This window comes from Camelus ferus, chromosome 9, assembly GCF_009834535.1.
Source record: "Camelus ferus isolate YT-003-E chromosome 9, BCGSAC_Cfer_1.0, whole genome shotgun sequence".
Lineage (NCBI taxonomy): Eukaryota > Metazoa > Chordata > Mammalia > Artiodactyla > Camelidae > Camelus > Camelus ferus.
Genome location: NC_045704.1, coordinates 12,596,624 through 12,617,828, shown reverse-complemented (window position 1 = coordinate 12,617,828; position 21,205 = coordinate 12,596,624). Strand labels below are relative to the sequence as shown.

The 21,205-nt window shown below is 47.2% G+C and overlaps 1 protein-coding gene across 4 annotated transcripts in view; it reads right to left on the bottom strand.

Moving 5' to 3' along the window:
• The window catches only part of VRK3 (VRK serine/threonine kinase 3), a 33,846-nt gene extending 12,699 nt beyond the window's left edge, over nt 1-21,147 (bottom strand). For 3 of the 4 annotated variants that reach the window (XR_004322856.1, XM_014560840.2, XM_014560831.2), the window contains exons 1-11: nt 20,993-21,147; nt 19,959-20,021; nt 15,489-15,625; nt 14,083-14,232; nt 12,879-13,073; nt 7,891-7,955; nt 6,193-6,259; nt 5,217-5,301; nt 4,834-4,939; nt 3,168-3,260; nt 728-860 (exon numbers count right to left, since the gene is read on the bottom strand). Coding sequence is in view for 3 of the 4 variants with exons in the window: in XM_014560840.2 (XP_014416326.1) it covers nt 728-860; nt 3,168-3,260; nt 4,834-4,939; nt 5,217-5,301; nt 6,193-6,259; nt 7,891-7,955; nt 12,879-13,073; nt 14,083-14,232; nt 15,489-15,625; nt 19,959-20,021; nt 20,993-21,132 (1,234 nt within the window). In the remaining variant the exon portion in view is untranslated. The remainder of the gene's footprint in view (nt 1-727; nt 861-3,167; nt 3,261-4,833; nt 4,940-5,216; nt 5,302-6,192; nt 6,260-7,890; nt 7,956-12,878; nt 13,074-14,082; nt 14,233-15,488; nt 15,626-19,958; nt 20,022-20,992) is intronic. The other variant, XM_014560861.2, reaches the window with a different exon arrangement.
• Nucleotides 21,148-21,205: the final 58 nt, after the last annotated feature.

The following is a 21,205-nucleotide window of genomic DNA, read 5'->3' as shown; positions in this document are numbered from 1 at the left end:
GCCCAGAAGGATGGGCACTGAACTCAGCCTCACTCAGCAGGGGAGGGCAAAGGAGATCATGGGGTTTTATTTTTCTTATGCTTCCCAAATCACATGATTTAGACAATACTTGTGTAAACATTCAACAAACACTGAGAATTCACTGTACCAGACCTTCTGCCACCTGCTGCTGGAGGCACAGGCACCATCCCTTTCCTGGGGGAGCTTAGTGTGATGGGAGGATGCAGGCAGGCACATGGATGACTGTATCATCAATGTGTTTGGGAAAAAGAAGCTGAGATTCCCTTCAAGGATCTTCTCCTCAAAGTGCGCTGTTCTCTTTCTATACACTTTCCTTGGATGATCTCATTCCTATCCCCCAGCTTCAGCTGACAACTCCTGAGATATTACCAGTATTTGAGTCTCCATCCAGACCTCACTCGTGTGCTGCAGACATGGATTGCCAATTCCTTACTGGACAGCCTCTCCTGGATGGCTCTTGGGTAACCTTCATGTTGCAAATCTACAAAGATCCTAAATGGGAATCTCTGGTCCTGTAGGTCTTCCTTGTAGTCAACTGCCCACTGTCCTTGGTGCTGAACAGCTGTCCCTAACGAATAGGGTGCTATCCATGGTCCTGAATCCTACCATAGCTCCCCTCTTAGCATGACGTAGCTGTGAAAACTAGAGTTGCCCTTGTCTTAGAATTATTTCTCTATGGTCCCGAACCTCTTCTCTGGCCTCTTACCGCAACCCTTGTGCAGGTCCATGCTAATGAACTCAAGGTCCCCCTCGTGTGGGCTCCTGCTGCCTTCAGAGTAGGCCACGTGTCTGCCGCCTGGGGAATAGCGGAAGGTGAAGCCGTAGCCTGCCAGGGTCACCTGTGTGGATGTGGTAGAAGCCGTACAGTTTGAAAGTTAGAAGCTTGGACTCTGGGGTCAGAGATTTCAACTGTGGGTGCAATTTTGAACAATCAAATGCCAAACAGTACAGAAAGGTATGAAAAGAACCCAAACCAATCATCCCCATCATTGCCCACCCCCCTAAGCCCACTACCCAGAAGTAACCACTAATAGTAGTTTCTTAGGTGTTGTTTCAAATCATTTTCTTTAAATAATCAGTAAACACATGTGGACAGGGAGCAGGCTCTAGTTGTCCACAGGGGGATCACACTCTACCTCCCGTTGGGCACACAGCCTTCTGCACTTTAATAGTGGTTCAGGGCATTAACTCTGGAGCCAGATAGACCAGGCTCAAATGCTGGCGTGGCCCTTTAGTGGCTGTATCACCTTGGGCAAATTATGAAACTTCTTTATGCTTTGATTTCTCCATTTGTAAAATGAAGACAATGATAGTCCCCCCTTTGCAAGGTTGTTAGGCAGCTTAACTGAGTTTAAAACAAAAAGCAAAGTGCTAATCTGCCAGACACACAAAGTTAGCTACGTTTGTTTTTTAATGGCTGCATCTTATTCTGCCACAAAGAGTGTGGACAACTGCTGGCTTTGTCCATGTGAGACCTACATCTTCTCCTTCTGGTCACAATTTGTGATGGTTAATTTTATGTGTCAACCTGACTAGGCAACAGGGTGTCCAGACATTTGGCCAAAGGTTATTCAGGGTGTGTCGATGAGGGTATGTCTAGAGGGGATGAACATTTGAATCAGTAGACTGCGTAAAGCAGACTGCCCTCTCTAGTGTGGGTGGGCCTCATCCAATCAGTTGAAGACCTGAATAGAACAAAAAGGCTGCATGAGAGGGAACGCCTCTTGCCTGACTGCTTGAGCTTAACATCAGTCTTTTCCTGCCTTTGGGTTTAAACTGAAACACTGGACCTTCTCAGGTCCACTGCTTGAACTGAACATCAGTCTTTTCCTGCCTTTGGATTTGAACTGAAACACTGGAACTTCTCGGGTCCGAGCCTGCCAGCTTTCAGACTAGAACTTACACAATTAACTCTCCTGGTTTTCAGGCTTTTGGACTCAGACTAGAACCATGCTATCAGCTCTCCAGGGTCTCCAGCTTGCCAAATGCAGATTTAGGGACTCTCAGCTTCCACTATTGTGTGAGCCAACTCCTTATAATAAATCTCTCTCTGTCTCCCCCACCTTTCTATACACACGCACATGCACATGTGCACACACACACACGTACACTTTCTGTAGGTTCTGTTTCTCTGGAGAGCTCTGCTTAATATGGTTCCAGGATTTTTCTCTGGGATCACTCCTCTCCAACTCTTAATCCATGTGATTGAGGAGGGGCTCACCTGATCTATTTCCACTGGGGTTGCTAAGATGAAGGGATTTGAGCCTGATTTGCTGGTCTTATTTTGTGACCATGAGGGAAGAATGTCTGTATGATAATGAGCAGTGCAAACACAAGGAGAGCCCAGACATGGAAGAACCAGTTTCCCAATGATAGGGCCAGAATTCCTAGATTCAGCCATGCCTGGAGCCAATGAAGTCCTGGATTTTTCCACTCCATGAAGCAATAAATTGCACTTACCACTTTACAAACTTCTTCTCTTTTTTTTTTTTCTTTTGCTTAAGGCATGTTAAATTGGGTTTCTGTCACTAGAAGGAGTAATTAGAATTTACTTTAAAATACTAATGTGTCCTACCGGGAATATATATTTAAGGTTTTCCCATTTTACTGTTACAATCAATGTTGTCAGGAACACTTTGTACATATTATCCTTGAATATATGGAATGGATACATTCCTAGAAGAGGAAATGGTGTATCAAAAAATAAATGCATTTAAAATGTTGACTGTTCTATCCAAATTACCTTCCAAAAAGGTTACCCAATGCACACTTCCAACAGTATATAAAGAATTTCTATTTCCTTACATCCTTATGGGTAATAGATATTATTCTTTTTAATTTTCTCTACTTAAAGGGTAAAAATAGTATATTTTTAGTTTAGTTTCTATGATTATCAGGGAGGTTGAGTATCTTTTCATACATTTAACTAAACTGTGGCTTTATTTTTTCTATGAACTGCTTTTCCTATCCCTTGTCCACTTTTCTACTAAGTTGCTTATCTTTTCTTATTTATTCCAAGAAGCTCTTTATACATGATGGATAGCAATTCTTTGTCTGCAATAAGCATTGTGATATAAATGGAGGTTTTGAGACAGGGGAGAGCCTGAGCCCAGAGTCCCTGTGGAGGGGGAGGAACTGGCTATTACCTGGCACGGGTCCTCTGGATTCACAAAGATACTCTCAGCTGTCACATTTCCGTGAACATACTCATTCTCATGGAGAAACTCCAGGGCATCCAGCTAGGGGAAGAAAGAAAGCATCTCCATGAGTAGTAGGACCAACACAAAGAGGTTCTGATGGGAAGCCTGGCAAAGGAACCCCCACTGTTAGGTCTGGGGTCACATGGTGCTGCTTGCAATCGGGGTTGGGGGAGTGGTTTAAGCCTAATTCTGAGTGAAGCATTTGGACACCCACTCTGACAGTATGCCTAAGCAGGTCTTCTAATTAGACTTTTAAAAAATTCACCATTAAAGCTGGTATTTGGTTTTTCATTGATCTTTCATATCTATTTCTTAGTTGATCACAAACTTGTGAGGGGAAGAAGCTAGTTACTTATTGCCCTGCTGCAAAAAAAAAAAAAAAAACCCCACACTCATGTACATCAAAGGGGTTTTCTCATTTGTCCTAGGGAGCAGAAATATAGTTAAGCCATTTAAGCAATTTGTATTTTTTATCTCTAGCTCTTACTTTTCTACTGAGCTCCAGACTCATATACTGAACTGCCCAGGGGTTAGTTACGTCCTCATTACTATGTCCTAATTACACCTCCAAGAGCTCCTTGACTCCAGGGCATACTGGTCCACCAAGTTCTGCTTGTTCTACAAACTCTCTGACCCCACAGCCCAGCTCCTAATCAGGCCTTGTCCTCTCACACCGACCTCACCCAGCTTCCATCTCACTCCCTCCACGCTGTTCCAACATGGCCCATAGGGTCCCTCTGCACCCAGAGCTGACCTTGCCCCTCTCCTTCTCCCAATCCTTGCATGGCTCCCCAGTGTCTTCAGGCAGAGTCCCAGCCACTCAGCTGGGTCTTCAAGGCCTTGCGTGATCTGGTCACGAATGACCTCTCCACTCCAACCTCATCTCTTACCCTTCCCCCTCCACATGTCACACTGCAGACACTCTGAACATAACCACCTTTGGGATTCACCTACTATGTCACTCCCTTGTCACTTCCATCCCTCCAGCTTTTTACATGGAGTCCTCTTATTCTCCATCACAGCAGGGGACATTTCTGTTCAGGGCACTTTTCACAATTTGTGCAACTGTGACTTAATATCATCCTCTCCTACTAGATACAAAATCATGTCTGTGCTGCCCCCACTGGACTCCCAGTCCCGGGGACAGCGTCTGACACCCACCAGGGACCTGATAAATAATAAGAGGATGGATGAGGGAATGAATGAATGAACAAATTTCTTGTGCTCTCTCCTCCACACAAGCCTTTGCCCAAGCTATTATCCTTGGCCTGGAATATTCTCCCCCTGTATCCCCACTCCTACTCTACCCACTACAGTGCTATTTTCTGTTCTTGGCTTAGAAACAACCTCCACCAGGAAGCTCTGCTGAACCCCTCAATTTCAGCTGGGTCCCTTCCTCCAACTCCCATGGTCTCCTGAACACCCGCTGTGGCAATACTTGTATCACTCTGGTTCTAATGGCCTAGTGTTCGGCTGTGTCGATCAGTGTATGAGCCCCCAGTGCCCAGCCGAGGGAGGTGTGGGAAGAGTGTGTTGATGAACAAACCAACTGATAAGCCAGGACCCAGAGCACCATCATCTGGACAGGAGCCTGCAACGTTTAGATACATACCAGCCGGCAGGCCATCTGGAACACAGACCTCACCGACATCACGTGCTTGGGGCAGTCATCCAGGACCGACTGAAGGCTCCTCCCCAGGATGGGGAACACCAAGAACCTGGAAGATACGAGTGTCCCAGGAGGTGGGGGAGACGACCAGGGGAGGGCATGAAACACAAGCCACCAAGGATGGACTGTGGCTGGTGGCTACATGGTCCCATTCCCTGGTGAGATGTAGGGTTCTGATAGGTGGGGGATTGGCCTGGCTCAAAGCTGGGGGAAGGAAGGAAGCTGAGTAACTGGCCAGTGGCTCCAGGGTCCCAGCCACGCCCGGGAACACGACAGGGAGGGGAAGGAAGGGGCCAGTGAGGTGGACGGCAAGTGAGGCAACTCACCTGTACCTGTCCTGGTGAATGCCAAAACCGATGCAGGTGGGGATAGCCAGCTGCGGGGTCGAGTACAGCTTTTTCCACTTGTTCACTGTGGGAGGCAGGAACCAGAGAGGTTAGTTAGAGCCCACCCGGTCCCATACCCGCCTTGGACAAAGCCCATTCTCAGACCAGAAGCAGAGTGCACCTGAGCCCAGGCCAGACCCCGAGTCTCCTGGATGGAGAAGTCACCTCTGCGGACAGGTGACGGTGAGGGCGGTGATGAAGAGGGGTGTGAACACAGGAGAAAGCATTTACAGATCTGGAGTAGGTGGAAGGGATAAGAATGACAGCATAACTTCTGAGTTCCCACAGAGAGCTAATGAGGTCAGGAAATGTCTAACATGGTCATGGTGTCACTAGAGGTCCACCCACTTTCCAGAATCTCAGTTGGAAGAACAGATCCAGTGGGGTGCTGATAAAAGCTTAACCACTGGCTGTTGAGGAAAAAACAGGCCAAGTGTTGGCCAATTTCCATGGTGTAAATACTTCTCATGGCCAATTACAAGCTACCAATATAGTATTACAGAAGATGGCATTTGGAAGAGATGCAGCAGTTATATGGTATTTTCACCATACAATGAATGTAAACAATCTCGGGAGTATAGATAAAAAGTACAGACAAATATTTAGGGAATGGTGAGTTTTGAGTATTTATTACCCTTGTTCTTAATGTCATTTATTTGACTGTAAATTGATCATTTTTACCATGGCTGTTTAACAACTGACTTGAGGTATTTCTGAAATACTTGGCTCTCCAGAGCTGGTATGAGCCGGCCTCAGCCCATTGTCTGTTGCCCTGAGGCCTGAGGGGGCGATGGGGGCAAATCTGGGCCTTTAATGTAATCCCAACCCTTCTTGTACCTTTGGGGAGAAGCCAGTTGTTTTGACTAAGCTGATTCCCCCAACTCTTCCCCTATTTGCCCACTTCCCTGAGGAATACCTTGCAAAGGCTTGGCTGCCCGCTGGAAGAAGTTCTGTTCATTGAACAAGCGCCCATCCTTGGCATCCTAGTGGGGATGGGAGGGGAAAGGGCTATCACACTGGAACCTCTTAGGTCAGGGCCCCTAGGCCATCACTGGCCATGGATTACTCCAAGGTAATGCCAGCAATGACCCAGGTTCCCCATCAAGTCCTGCACATCAGAACCAAATTAACTCGGGTGCTGTGCGTGAACACCTATCAGAGACTTTGAGTCATTGTTCGGGTCTTTTTTCTTTTTTTTTATGACAGAATCCACAAGTTCTACCTAGACATGTGGCCTTTAGCTAAAAACTACACTTCCCAGCCTCCCTTGCAACAAGGCAGGACTACATGACTAAGGTCTGGCTAATGGGGATGTGAGCAGAAGAGCTATGGGCAACTTTCAGGTTATGCCCTTAAAAGGCTGGGGCACGATCGCCCCTTTCTATTCTCCTGTTTCAGTCGGCTGGAATGCAGAGGAGACAGTGGGAGCCAGAACAGCCATCTCAGCCCATGAGATGGAGGTTATAGTTTGAGGATCTTGGAGCAACGAGAGAAAGGAAGTGAGCCCCTTGTTTATGGAACCATCATGTCAGTCCTGGACCACCGCCCCAGACTTTTAAGCCATTATTAATATTGGGTCATATTTTCCAAGTGGCCAAATCAAATATTTTAATTAAACACAACTAGCATAGCTGGGTTCTTAAGAGCACAGGGTTAAAGAGAAATGGATTCAAACCCCAGCTCTGCCACTCATTCATTCTTTCTATAAAGCACCTATTATGTGCCTAGTATTGTTCTGGGCATTGGAGATATGGCAGTGAACAAAGTGACCTGCAGGCTGGGTGCCCCTGGGCAAGTGACCAAATCCTCATTTCCTCACCTGTTAAATGGGGAACAGAGTAACCGCCCCACAGGTTTGATTATGAAGCTCTGAGCCCAGGGTTGGGCACAGAACAGGCTCTTGGCAAGCAGGTGCTGTCACTCATCTGCGAGCCTGGCCCTGGAGCCCTTGCTCTGAACCACTCACCCAGCCTCCATCTGAAGCCGAGGTGGGGCACCCAACCCAGCAGTCTCGGTTTTCTGGGTGGTGAGAAAATTGAAAGAAATAAAAGGATGAAAATAAAAGTCACCCATACCTCCAGCCTCAGGGATGATGAGGCTACTAACCAGGACCACGCTCTTTTATCAGGCACTCCCTGTCTGTGCTGAAGTACGTGACTTGCCTGCCTCGGTTTATTTTCTCCTTCTGACCCCCACGTATGCTGAGGTCATGAGTGATTTCACTGACTCCTCAGTGCAGGACCCCAACACCCTCACTGTGATATATGGTAGATGCTCATTAAATATATGCTGCGAGGCAGGCAGGTGGTGGGGAAGCAGGCTGCACGACGTGGCTATTACTGGCTCCATCTCACAGACGAGGAAACTCAGCTCTCAGAGGGGGAGGCGCTTGGCCAGATGGCACGGCTGGAAAGCATCAGAGCCAGGGCTCAGGGGTGGACCTGCCTGTAGCTTCCAAGGGGCCCCAAGTAGAAGAACCTGAGGCCTAGAAGGAGACACGCCCCACCCAAGGTTCCACTCCTTGTACTCTCCCCATAGAAGGACTTGGAGGTCAGTGGTGCATCTGCTAAAGCCCCAGGCCCTCCCCTCGGCGCTGCCCCCAGGGGACACTCACTAGTTTAAGCGAGAATCTTTGTTTCTGGGGGCTTGACTGGCAGGCAAAGGTGGAGATGGGCTCAGCTGTGGACGGACAAAACGAGCAAAGTTATCATCTCCGGGAAGGGTGAGTCATCGTCCTCAGAGTAACGGGCAGCAGTCCCCGTTAAGTAATTCCCACAGGATCAAGTGCATTCTCGGCTTTCAAGACCTGTTCCTTCCTATTTTCAAACAGGTTCCATTTTTCTCCTTCCTCCCTGCTCTCTCTCTTTCTCTCTGTGTTAACATCCAGCTGTGCAAAAAAGGGTTATTAACCAAGACTGCTCTCCAAGGAAAGGCCTGCCCAGTCATAAACCCAGGGCTCCAGGCGCTGCGACCTGGGAGAGCCTTGCTTAATACATTATGTGGAAAGTTGCAACACAGGCCAGGCAGGCGGGAGGCAGCCTCTGACTGCCAGACAGGCAACGTTGAACTTGGAGCAAGAACGGCGCGCTGGGATCCATCACAACCAGAATAACAACAGCAAACGCTTATCTGGTGCTTGCTATTCTGGTGCTTCATTCTATTCATTTCACTCCCCCAATGGCAACCCAGTGAGGTTGCGGGATTAGGACAATCTTGGCTTTGCAGGTGAGGAAACTGAGGCGCAGGGTCATGACATCACTTGAACGAGGTTGGACAATGAGTCGTTGGCCGAAGGGGGAGACCAGCCCACATGGTCTGGCTGAGCTTTCCCACCTCCCTGAGCCCGGCTGGGGGCCCTGGGGATCCCAGGCCCCGCTCACCGCCAGCAATGCCAGGATCCTGATGCATCCGGCCAGGGTTTCCCACCTCTGAGTCTCTGCCCAGGCTGTGACTCTGTTGGGCCTGCCTGTCTCTGGCCCAGCCTCTGTGTTGTGGGCACAGCTGAAAGGCGCTTCATTAAAGGACAGTGATTCCACCTGACAGGTACCAGCTGACAGTCTATCTTCGGAGGGCAGGTCTGGGATAGCTTAACTCTGGGGTTCTCAACTGTGGGCGGTTCTGCCTTCACCAGTGGGCATTTGGCAATGTCTGGAGACAGTCCTGGTTGTCACGCCTGGGAGAGGGGATGGGTGCTACTGGCATCTAGTGGGTAAAAAAGGCCAAGAATGCTGCTAAACAGCCCATGCCTAGAGCAGCTGAAACTGAGGAAGAGGGAGAAGCTCACGGCTGCCGTTGGGAGGAACACACCAGGTGTGTTAAGGGACTACATGTGGAGAGAACTATGGTAGGTCTTTGCAGGTGTGATAAAATTCAGGGTCCTGAGATGTGGGGACTGTCCTGAGCGATCCAGGGGGCCCTAGTGTAATCCCAAGGGTCCTTATAAAGGGAGAGGCAGGGAGAGGCAGGGAGAGATCTGACCACAGAAGAGAAGGGGGTGTGATGCTGGAAGCTAAGACCACGGTGATGTGCTTTGAGGATGCAGGAAGCGGCCACGAGCTGAGGAAAACAGGCAGCCTCTAAGAGCAGGACCAGGAAGGAAACAGATTCTCCCCTGAAGCCTCCAGAAGGACAACTTAACTTTAGCCCCATGAGGCTGATTTCACAGTTGTGACCTCTACAACTCTAACAGAATAAATGTGTGCTGTCTTAAGCCACTGAGTTTGTGGTAATTTGTGACGTTGGCCACAGGAAATGACATAAGCCCCAAACCTCGATCCACGAGGACAAAGACCCAGAGGGCAGGCTGGGACTTGAACCCCAGCTGCTTCTCACAAGCAGCTCTTCCCACACATTGCAATGAGCAGTGGCAGGGATTTCTACGGTTGCCTTGATCATGGTTCTCCCAAACTGTGCCAGGGAGCCCAGGGAGGATGACGTTCTAATCCAGTGTTCGACAAGGGAAGAGAGAGTGCCAACTCCTAGAGCTGTTATGGAAATGAGTTAACAGATGTAAAGAACTTAGTGGGTCCCACTCCTGGGCATATATCCAGAGAAAACTGTAATTTGAAAAGATACACGCACCTCAGTGTTCATAACAGCACTGTTTACAATAGCCAAGATATGGAATCAACCTAAATGTCCATCTACAGATGACTGGATGAAGATATGGTGTAGACATACAATGGAACACTAGTCAGCCATAAAAAAGAATGAAATAATGCCATTTGCAGCAACATAGATGGACCCAGAGATTATCATACTAAGCGAAGTAAGTCAAAGACAAATACCATATGATATCCCTTATGTGTGGAATCTAATATGATACAAATGAACTTATTTACAAAATAGGAACAGACTCACAGATATAGAAAACAAAGATGGTTACTAAAGGGGAAGGGATGCGGAAAGGATAAATTAGAGGAGTTTAGGATTAGCAGATGCAAAGTACTATATACAAAATAGATAAACAAGGTTCTACTGTAGAGCACAGGGAACTATATTCAATATACTATAATAAACCATAATGGAAAAGAATATATATATAACTAAATCACTATGCTGTACACCAGACACTAACACAACACTGTAAATCAACTATACTTTAATAATAATAATAATAATAATAATAATAATAATAATAATAATAATAATAATAAAAGTCCTAATTTAAAAAAAAAAGAACTTAGCAGGGGCCCAGAGCTAAAAGTGTCAGCTGCTGTAATAAAAATCACCCTTCTGGTTGCTGCTGTTTTACTGTTACTATTTTAAACTACAGGATGTGAAGCTCTCCACATCTTCTTTTTTAAATTTTTATTTAAAAATTTTTTCTTTTTTTTAATTGAAGTGTAGTCCGTTACAATATGTCAATTTTTGGTGTACAGCATAACATTTCAGTCATGCATATATATATATATACGGGCAGGAGTCAAGTTGCCCTGAGGTAATGCGGCCCTGAGGCACATCCACATGCAGCCCCGCTCCCCTCCCCCTATCTCCTCCCTCTACTCTTCCTCTCATTCTTTCTCACCCCAATTCCTTTCTTCTCCCTCCCTCTCTTGCAGTGTAATTGTTGCGAAGCCAGACCATCTAGGTTCAAATCCCAGCTCTGCCACTTCCAGGCTGTGTGACCTTGGATGAGTGGCTTCCCTTCTCTGTGCTGCAGCCCTAAGATGGGGTAACATAAGTGTCTCCCTCCAAACATGTCTGGTCAGCACACAGAGCGCCAGGCGCAGAGTGAGCGCCGCCACTGCTCCTTCATGCTCTCCTCCCTTGCCCCTTGGTCCCTCCATGACTAACACCACCTACTCTGTCTGAGGAGATCCCTTTACGGTTTCCCAGGCTGTTCGCCTCCATTCCCTCTCACCGTTTGGGACCAAGAGCCCGAGGAGGCAGGCAGGGCACCATCTCTCACTTCTCCAGCGGGGACATCGAGGCAGAGGTGCTTGCCCACCTCACTCGCTGTGCTGCAGCCAGGGCCCGCCTCCACCTGGGTCTGTCTCAGAAGTGGGCTGCCCTCCTGCTGTTCAGGCTCTAAGGTGGGATGGCCGGCCAGAGGCCCCAAACTGCCTGCACGTGTGTCTGGACGGCTGGTGCTTCCAAATCAAAGACTACCCATTAAAATCCAGGTTTCTGCTTTTCTGGAAAATCTGGAAGCTCTCTGGAGCCCAATTCCCGGCTAGTTATTAACACCTCTGGTTTCATCTTCCTCATCTAGAAAACGGGGATGATGACCGTGCTGACGTCATGAGGATGTCATGAGAATTAAATGAGTTTAAGAAGCATAAGGTAAATGCATGAGTGTTTGTACACAAATGTTCACAGCAGCCTTGTTCATCATGACTCAAAGTGGACACGATCCAAATGTCCACCAATTGATAAATGGGTCAACCAGATGTGATTTATACACACCCTGGGATATTACTCAGTCATAAAACAGAAGGAAGTTCTGACAAAGGTGACAACATGGATGGACCTTAAACCACCATGCTGAGGGAACGACCAGACACAAAAGCCCATGTAGCGTATCGCTCCATATACCTGAAGTGTCCAGAACAGGCAAATCCATAGAGACAGACAGCAGATTGGTGGTTGCCTGGGGCTGGGGGCGGGGGAATGGGGAGTCACTGCTAAAGGTACAGGGCTTCCATTTAGGGTGATGGAAATGTTCTGGAACTAGGTGGTGGTGACGGTTGCACACCATTGTGAATCTACTCAAACCCACTGAACTGTAGACTTTAAAATGGTGAATTTTACATTATATGAATTTTATCTCAAAGCAATGCAAAGAGGGGGCAGAGCTCAGTGGTAGAGTGCCTGCTTAGCACGCACAAGGTCCTGGGTTCAATCCCCCAGTACCTCCTCTAACAATCAATCAATCAATCAATCACTAACTAAATAAATGCATGCCTGCAAGGAACTTCACAAAACACCATCAAGTGCTTAGAATAGGGCCTGGCCTGAAATAAGCCCTCAGGAAATGTTAGGTCCATTAAAACCAGCAGGAGATTCAAACCTAGTGAGGCCCTGGCCCATCTGGACCCCTCTCCTGGGCCTCACCCCTTAAGCACAATAAAAACCCAGGTCAGAGGCCTTTCCTTGTTCTCTTAGAGCATTTCAGAGCTGCTCTCCCCAGAGACTTCAATTCCGCATGCAATACACCTTTCGTGTCTTCTCAGTGTGTGTGGGACAGCATTGGTCTCAACATTCAAACTAAATTTGGGGGGAGAGTCCGTCCTATGGCCACAGGGCAGACAAAAGAGTCATAGGTCATCACTGTCCTTGCCCTCTATCCACACTAGGCCCGCACTCCATGTGAAAAGAGTAGGGGGTGCTGAAGAAGATTGTCCTCTTTACACAGGGTGCATGCTCTCTGCTTGGCTACAGTCCCCACCACTCCCAATTGCCTTACTCCCAGCCTCTTTCACTCATTTACTCTACCTGCCTGGCCCTGGCAGGTGGGGAGGTTTGCAGTCCCAAATCTATGAGAAAGCCGCCTCGAGGTGGGCCGGTAGCTGGGGTACGGCTTCCACTTCCATCCTTGGACCGGGGTTCCCTCCTCCTTTGCCCTGACCTTGCACCTGTCCACCTGTGGACAGAGGGTACCTTCATAGAGAATGCCCTGGTCGTCCCTGGTCTGGACGGATCCCAGCTTCCAGTGATGCCCGCTCTTGTCCATCAGCACCGTCCCTGCTGGCAAAGCCTGGAGCGAGGTGGTCACTCGGCTCCGCTTCAGGGTCTGAGGGCTTCGCCTGGTTGTCTGTGGGCTGCTACGCGGGGTGGGGGATCTGCTCCAGCACCCTGCAGGAGGATAGTCAGGATAAAGAAAAAGTGGCATCTGAGAGAGGAAATGGGTCATCAGACAATACTAATACTGTTCATGGATCCATTTGTTCATTCAGCAAGTGCTCCCAGGGACCTTTCATGGACCAGGTCCTGTGTGTCATAGCTAGGGGTGTACCCTGAATGTGAGTCAGACCCAGGTCTTGTCCTCGGGAGCCTGATTTTGGTGGGGGAATCTGATCTGGACACTGCTGGTCAGAACTGAGTCAGAGATGGGGCAGTACAGGGGGATCTGAGAAAATGACTGACTGTGCCTGCAGAAGTCAAGGGAGGCTTTGTGGAGAAGGGGACATTGGAGTTGGGTCTTGCTGGATGAAGAGTTTACCAGGGAGGGGAAAAAAGACATTCCAGACAGTCATCCTAAAATAGGACCTGGCCTTGGCCTTGTGCTGAGTAGGAAGAGGGAGCAGAAATTTGTGGGACTGAGGGGCTCCTAGACTGGCAAGAGAATGGGGGTTGGGTGGTGAGGAGACAGACAGGTTCACAGGAAAGATATAACGACTCCATACCTCCCACCCACCATCCACCCAGGGCACATGGTGGCAAGGGGGCAGTGGGGCCCAGAGGATAACAAGGGACACAGAGGAGACACCAAGGGCTGTGACTTCAGGGCCAAGGACCCAGTGGGAAGGAGACAGGCACACGGTCCTCACACCTCCTGTGGTCACTGGCTGGCATGGGGTGTACACAGATGAGTCCACCTGCTCCCAGTTCACGAGGGACTCTCAGTCCAGCAAGTGAGGGGATGGGGATGGGAGGGAGCTCTCAGTAGGGAGGCGCAAGGTCAGCTCTGGCCGTGGAGAGGACTGGAAGGGGAGCCTGCAGGCTGACAGGTGGGGAAGGAGGCTGGGATGAGGGTCCAGGCAGGGGTAGGTGACACCTGAGCAAACGAATGATGCCTCAGATGCTATCAGATGACCTGCCTTTTCCCCATGGAGAGTCAGGCCAGGTTGAGCATAACTCTCACCTTTAGTTTTCCCACTGCTACTCAAGGCATCTTCAGATCCAGAACTGTCACCGTCTGAGAGGAGGGATGAGCGGGGAGAGGCAGCACAGCTGGACCACTTCACTTTCTTGGGAGAGATTTCAGAACTGGTGCTGCTCTTTCTGCTTGAGCCTAGAGACAGGAAGACCGAATGCAGACTGGAGTTACAAAGGTCCTTTCCAGGAACCATTAAACCAGAAACCGTGAGGTCATATTCAACCACTCTTCCCTTTGACCCTCACAGCCAAGTCTTGCTTCTCTGTCACTAAATAGCTAAGCAAATCATTTCTTCATTTTAGTTCTTCTTTCCTTCATGAGTCTTAGCTTCTCTTTTATAGCCACTAAGCACTTTGTCACTATGTGTGTGCGTCTCCAGGTAATTTCTTCAGATCTATCTTCCAGTTCATTATTCTCCCTTCAGCTGTGTCTAGTCTAGCAGTTTAAACCATCCAACGAGTTTCTGACTGTGATGATGATTTTTGTTTTTCTTATCATAGATTTTATCTGGTTACTTTTAAAATCTGCCTGGTCAGTTCTAACTAACTTTTGTTCCTTTGTTATATTTTCAATTTCTTCTTTTATTTCTATAAACATGGTAAATGTGCTCAGTACATATTCTCATCTATTCATTCCAAGGTCTCTGGTCATTGCTGGTCTGATTCTATAGTTTGCTGTTTCTCCTGACAATGGCTTGTCTCCTGGTATCTTTATTTTTATTTATTTATTTATTTATTTTAAAATTGTTATTTATTTATTTTAAAATCTTTTGCAAAAATTTGTTTAGAAGGGCAGTTTATTTTTATTTATTTATTTACTTTGTGGGGAGAGGTAGTTAGGCTTATTTATGTGTTTAGTTTTTCTAATGGAGGTGCTAGGGATTGAACCCAGGACCTCGCGCATGCTAGCACATGCTCTACTGCTGAGCTATATACCCTTACACCTGGTGCTGATTTTTTTTCCCCCAGTATTGATTTTTAAAGGGAGAGCTGATGAGATCTGCTAGGAAGTTGTGGGACAATGGGTAAGTCTTTGAAAGGAGCAGATTTAGAGGGGTGCAGGTCAGCAGTTATATCAGAAGCTTTGTTCTGGGCATGTGGAGACACATATGGGAAATTCAGCAGATGTCAAGCAGGCAGTATGATGTACGTAAATGTGAATTTCAGGGGAGGAGTCCAGGCTGGAAACAGAAATGTGAGTTGTCAACTTTAGAGCCAGAAGCCTGATAAGATGCCAAGAAACTGAATACAGAGCAAGCCTGAGCTCCGGGGTTCTCTGGTATCCACTCAGGGTCAGGCAGGCTGCAAAGGCATCTGTCCTCTCTCCCCAAATGCACACACACACCCACATCACCCCACATCTGAGGAATGACCCAAAGCCCTGGTTCTTACCTCGGAAGGATGACATAAGAGGTCTGACAAAGGCCTGGGACCCCACATGCTCATCCGTAGGCACAGGTTTTCCGCAGTAGGGGCAGAATTTGAACGTTGCTTCAATACTTTTGCCACAGTCTGGACAGAAGATCATGCTAGAAGACACATGTGGGGGTAGGGAAGGGAACAGGAAGCTGAAAGAAAAACTTAATCTACTGCTGACAAGTAGTCACCTGAATCCCCCACGGTGACAAGATTGCAAAAGGAAGAAAGATTATCACACTTGGAATATACTCTCTTGGAAACTGGCCACTTGTAAAATGAGTTTCTGCCCACTGTGTCCAACCTCTAGCCACTTGCCTCTCCCTAACAGTCTAGGGCAGGTATAAAACAGAACAAATGCAAAGTGAAACTGTAGACCTCACAAGAGATATGGGAATGCTTTGAGGTCAAAGTTAAGTTATGCAGGAGAACTGCTCCGATCACAGAAACATAGAGGGTTTTCAATTGCACTTGTGATGTTCATTTCTTGAACCACGTGATGGAGACGAGTCTATTAGTGCTCACCAAAAATCCACATGCTCCCTTTGATTTCCTAGGGTCCCTTGCAGTGAGACTGGGGCCACATGACTAGTTCTGGCCAATGGGCTGTGGGTGGAAGTCATTTCCTGACTGAGACGGTTAAGAGCCTCAGTACCTCCTCTGTCCACCTGTCCTCTGCAGGGATGGCCCAGATGGCCACGTACTCCAGGTGACATAGGGACAAGATGAAGGGGAGCTGCTGGGTCTACATCACAATCTCATGATCTGCAAATCAACTGATGCTGTATGAAGCCACCAAGATTTCAGGGTTTATTTGTTACTGCAGCACAGCCTATACCTATCCTGACTAACTTAGTGAGATAATGGGTGTTCACTATGTTATCCTCTAAGCCTTGTGTACTTCTGGAATATTTCCTAATACTTAAAAAAACCAAAACCAAAATCACACACAGAGCCTAGGACAAATGTGGATGCAACAGATGCATTCATTTGCTTGGGTAGCCACAACTAAAACCGTGAGAAACCGCCACCTTGATCTTGGACTTCCCAGTCTCTGGAACAGTGAGAAATAAGTTTCTGTTGTTTTTAAGCCACCCAGTCTGTGATATTTTATTATAGCTGCTCAAACAGCCTAAGACAGGCCCTAATCCGATATGGTGTCCTTAAAAGAAGAAGGGATTAGAACACAGACAGAAGGAGGCTTAAACAACAGGAATTGTGGGGAGGGTAGAGCTCAGTGGTAGAGTGCGTGCTTAGCATGGACAAGGTCCTGGGTTCAATCCCCAGTCCCTCCATTAAAAAAAAAAAGATCAAGGGAAAAAAAGACCCCAGGAATCATTTTCTCACAATTTGGGAGGCTAGAAGTCCAAGTTCAAGGTACCAGCAAGTTTAATTTCTTCTGAGGCCACTCTCCTTGACTTGCAGAGAGCCGCCTTCTCACTTTGTCCTCACATGGTTGTCCCTCTGTCTGTGTTCTAATCTCTTCTTTGAAGGACACCAGTCACACTGGATTAGAGCCTGTCTTAGTCTGTTTGGGTGGCTATGATAAAATATCACAGACTGGGTGACTTAAAAACAACAGAAACTTATTTCTCACAGTTTTGGAGACTGGGAAGCCCAAGATCAAGGTGTCACCATGGTTGTGTTCTGGTAAAGGCCCTCTCCTGGGCTGCAGACTGACAACTTCACATTATATTCTCAAATGGAGGAAGGGGTTGCAGAGATCTCTGGGTCTCTTTTATAAGAATACTACCCACTCATGAGGGATCCACCCTCACAATCTACCCACCTCCCAAAGGCCCCATCTGTTAATATCATCGCACTGGGCATTTCATTTCAACGTATGAATTTGAGGGGGAACACAAACACTCAGGCCACAGCAGGACCACCTTAAAGACCTCATTTTAATTACCTCTTTGAAGGCCCTATCTCCAAATATGGACACATTCTGAGCTCCTCAGGGTTAGGGTTTCCATATACAAATTTTCATAGGACATAATTCAGCTCATAAGAGCAGTATTAAACTAGTTAACCAGTGAGGCAGAGAAACTTGGCAAAGATGACAGGGCAACAGGCATTTGAAAGTGAACATACTTTAAATAGCAAAAGAAAAAATAAAATTATTTTATTTGGTCTTTATTCTAAGACATAGTGTACAGTGCCAATGATAAGCTGGGGTATCAAAATAGAAGTCAAAGGAAACTTGAGCTTGTGACTTCACGTTACCTTGCAAGACAAAGATCTTTTCATTTATTTACCTTTGACAAATAACAACTGTCTATATTTAAAGTGCACAAGTTGTTTTAGGGGGAGGGTAGAGTTCAGTGGTAGAGCACATGCTTAGCATGCACGAAGTCCTGGGCTCAATGCCCAGTACCTCTGTTAAAATAAATACATACATATATAAACACACACACACACATACATATATGACAAATTGGGATTATAATGGAATGATCATAGTTCAGGCCTACAAAAATGGAGTTGTGTGGCCATTGAGGACCTGGTCTCAGACACATCCCTGCACCACTGAGAACCTGGACTTTCTGTGAACTATACCTAACCCAAGGACACCAGCTGTTTTGAAAACAACACCTTCTACCTGGAATCTTGGGTCTTAAGGTTGTTCTCCCTTGTAACTAAGCAACCACTTCAAACACCAATGGATCCTTGTTTAACAAACACCCTTACTTCCTGCCAGCTCCAATTATAATTCTTGCTAAATAACTCATGTAACTAACCATGGGCTTGCAGTTTTTGCCTTTATAAGCGTTCTCTGTTTGTAGTCCAGTGCAACACAACTCAAGTGCTTCTTGAGTCTGTGTCTCCTGGGCTGTAATCCTAACAAGCCCCAAATAAATTCCTCTTTATTTCAATCAGGTCTCTGTTTCTGAAATTTTGGTTAACAGGATATATTACGAAAGGATTATCAAAGGCGTACCACAATCTAACACATTAACATAACAATCATAACAACCATCATTGCTATGACTTTTTTGTGTGTGTGGTGAGAACACTTGAGATCTACCCTCTCAGTAAATTTCAAGTATGTTATTATTTACTAATAGCTGCCATGCTATTAAATCTCCAGAACTTACTTATCTTAAAGTAGGGAGTCTATACCCTTTGATGACTATCACCTCTTCTCCCCCACAGCCCCTGGTAAGTACCATTCTACTTCCTGTTACTATGAGTTTGACTTTTTTTTTTAATGGAGGTACTGCGGATTAAACCCAGGACCTCCTGCATACTAAGCACGCGCTCTACCACTGAGCTATAACCTCCCTGCTAAAATGGGGCTTTTAATAGTCCTTATTTGACAGAGTGGTTGGAGGCCTAAATGGAGTACATTTCTATCAACTGCTGAGAACAGGGCTTGGACCACAGAAAGCTTTTTTTTGGCTAACCTTCTCTGTTATCGTTCCAGTTTTTGTATATGTGCAGCCAAAGTGAGCACCAGAAACCCTTTTATCTCAGTGGTGGCTATTACCCTATCATGCCATCATGCCTGGCATCCTGCCCACCATCTCCCCATTTGCTAATATTTCTATCCCTCCCTTTTCTCTTTCCATGTCCTAAGTTCTGAGCCTCTTGGGTCTCTCCATTTCCTCTTGGTGCTGACTCATGGAATTCAGTGCTCGCCTTTGAAAAACCTAGGCCATCGAAACAGCTAGGGAAAGAAATCTCAACCAGAGGAGACAAGGGTTCCTCTTCTGCTGGGCCCAAAGAGGAGCAGAAACCATGCTGTGGCACAAAACCGCCCTTCTGTTTTTTTACCCAAGTCGTGTTAGACACTTGATTATGAAACTGTTGCCAAGTACCCTTCAGTCTCTAAGCAGGTTGTAATTCTGATTGGTCATGGAACTTTAATAGTTTGTTGTCCTGGTAACAACATTTAAATGGACATCTCTAGCTTTTCAAAGGTATAAAACCGGTGAGCATTTTTGTTAAGCTAGAGGACTCAATACTGCTTCTCTCTCCCTTTAGGCCATGACAAACCTGAAGCCCTTGTTTTGATGTTCAAGCCACAGGATCAAAATTGTCTAAGGATGGTGACCCTGGAGAGATCTTCCAGACTTTGCATTAGTGAGAAACTTGGGTTTGGGTTATGCCACAGAGATTTTGGGGTCACTGCTACCGCAGCAGAGTCTAGCCTAGTCTGACTAATACACTTAAGACTTTGCTAGGTGACTTATGTAAATAAAAGTGTGAAAACTTGTGATAATTTTAAGTGTCTTTGCTTCAAGTGGAATTTCCCTGGGTGACAAATACTGGTGGCTAAAGATGGCCTCCAGGAGGAGGCAAGCACCTGGATCACTCCGATGTCCATGATAACTTTCCTCTTGGGAGTGAAATCTGAGAGCAGTCACCCAGAGGAGATGGAGCAGGAGCAGGCTGTTGGTGGGGAAATGGCCTTAAGGGGCATGTACCCGAGGGGACTGGTACCTTTGTGGGGTCACGGTCAGGCCCTCAGATTCACTGGGCTGGAAACTCCATCTTAACAGTGTCCTGTAAGTGAATAAAGGTGGAGAGGCTGACTCAGGCTCTCTTTACATGTAAGTAAAAGATAACGGCTAATGTTTATTCCGCAATGGCAATGTAGCCAGCATGTGCTAAGTTCATTCACTCATTCAGTAATTATTCACTGCACTCCTAATATGTGCCAACTAAGGCGATACAGCAGCAAAGGAAACAAACAAGGCTCCTGACCTGACAAAGCTCACATTCTAGTGGGTGAAGACGTTTAATAAACAAACAAGCAAGTGACTGTTTAATAGGTCAGGTGTAGGTAGTGCTAGAGTAAACTCTCAATAAATACGGATGGAAAAAAGACGGTAGTCTCAGAGTGTTAAAGTTATCGGCCCAAGGTCACATGACTAGTTCAGGACTTAAAACCAAGGCTCCAAAGGTCAGGCCAATCTTTATCATTTATTCATCCATTTATTTATTCAACAAACATATACTGAACATCTGCTATGTGTTCAGTACTGTGTCCCTCCTGTAAGGTCCTGAGAGACAGCACAGCAAAAGAGCTAAGGACTAGACTCCACTTAAGCGTAAGAGGGATAATTGTCTAGGTGACGCGATTCGCCTCGGCCCCGCCCTCCGCAGGAAAAAGGGATGACGCGATACCAAGGCGGGGCGTCTGTCAAATTCCTCATTAGCTCCGCCTGTCTCCGTCATAGCCACGCCCACCACCAAGAGCCCCCAAAGGGGCTTGGGACAGGTTGGGTAGGCCAGTTATCCCGGTGACCAGAAGCTTCTCTCATCCCAACCTCCGACCCCACCTCCCGGGAGCTTTGTCTCCCACAAAGGGTCGTCCTGACGTCACAGGCACCACGACCGAACTGTGGCTAGGGTATCAGGAGGCCTCCCCCTGCTCCACCTGGCCTTTCCCTCACCTCTAGATTTGGTAAGCGGAGCGGGAACCAGATATTTGCAGCCAAACCCTCGGGGCCTTAAGCAAAAGTGGGACTCACCTTCTCAGTTGCCCCGCGGAAACTTCCGCTTGGGCTGGAGGCGCTGCGCGCGCATCCTCTCCCCCGAGGGATGACTGCGCCCGCGCAGCCTGTACTGACCTTCCGACTGCCCTCGGGCTGTGCCTACCTGGGAACTCCATTTCCCAGGCACCTTCGCGGCAGGCCAGCCCTCTGACTCAAGGCTGGGGGAGGGATTATTCCCTCATCGCCCAA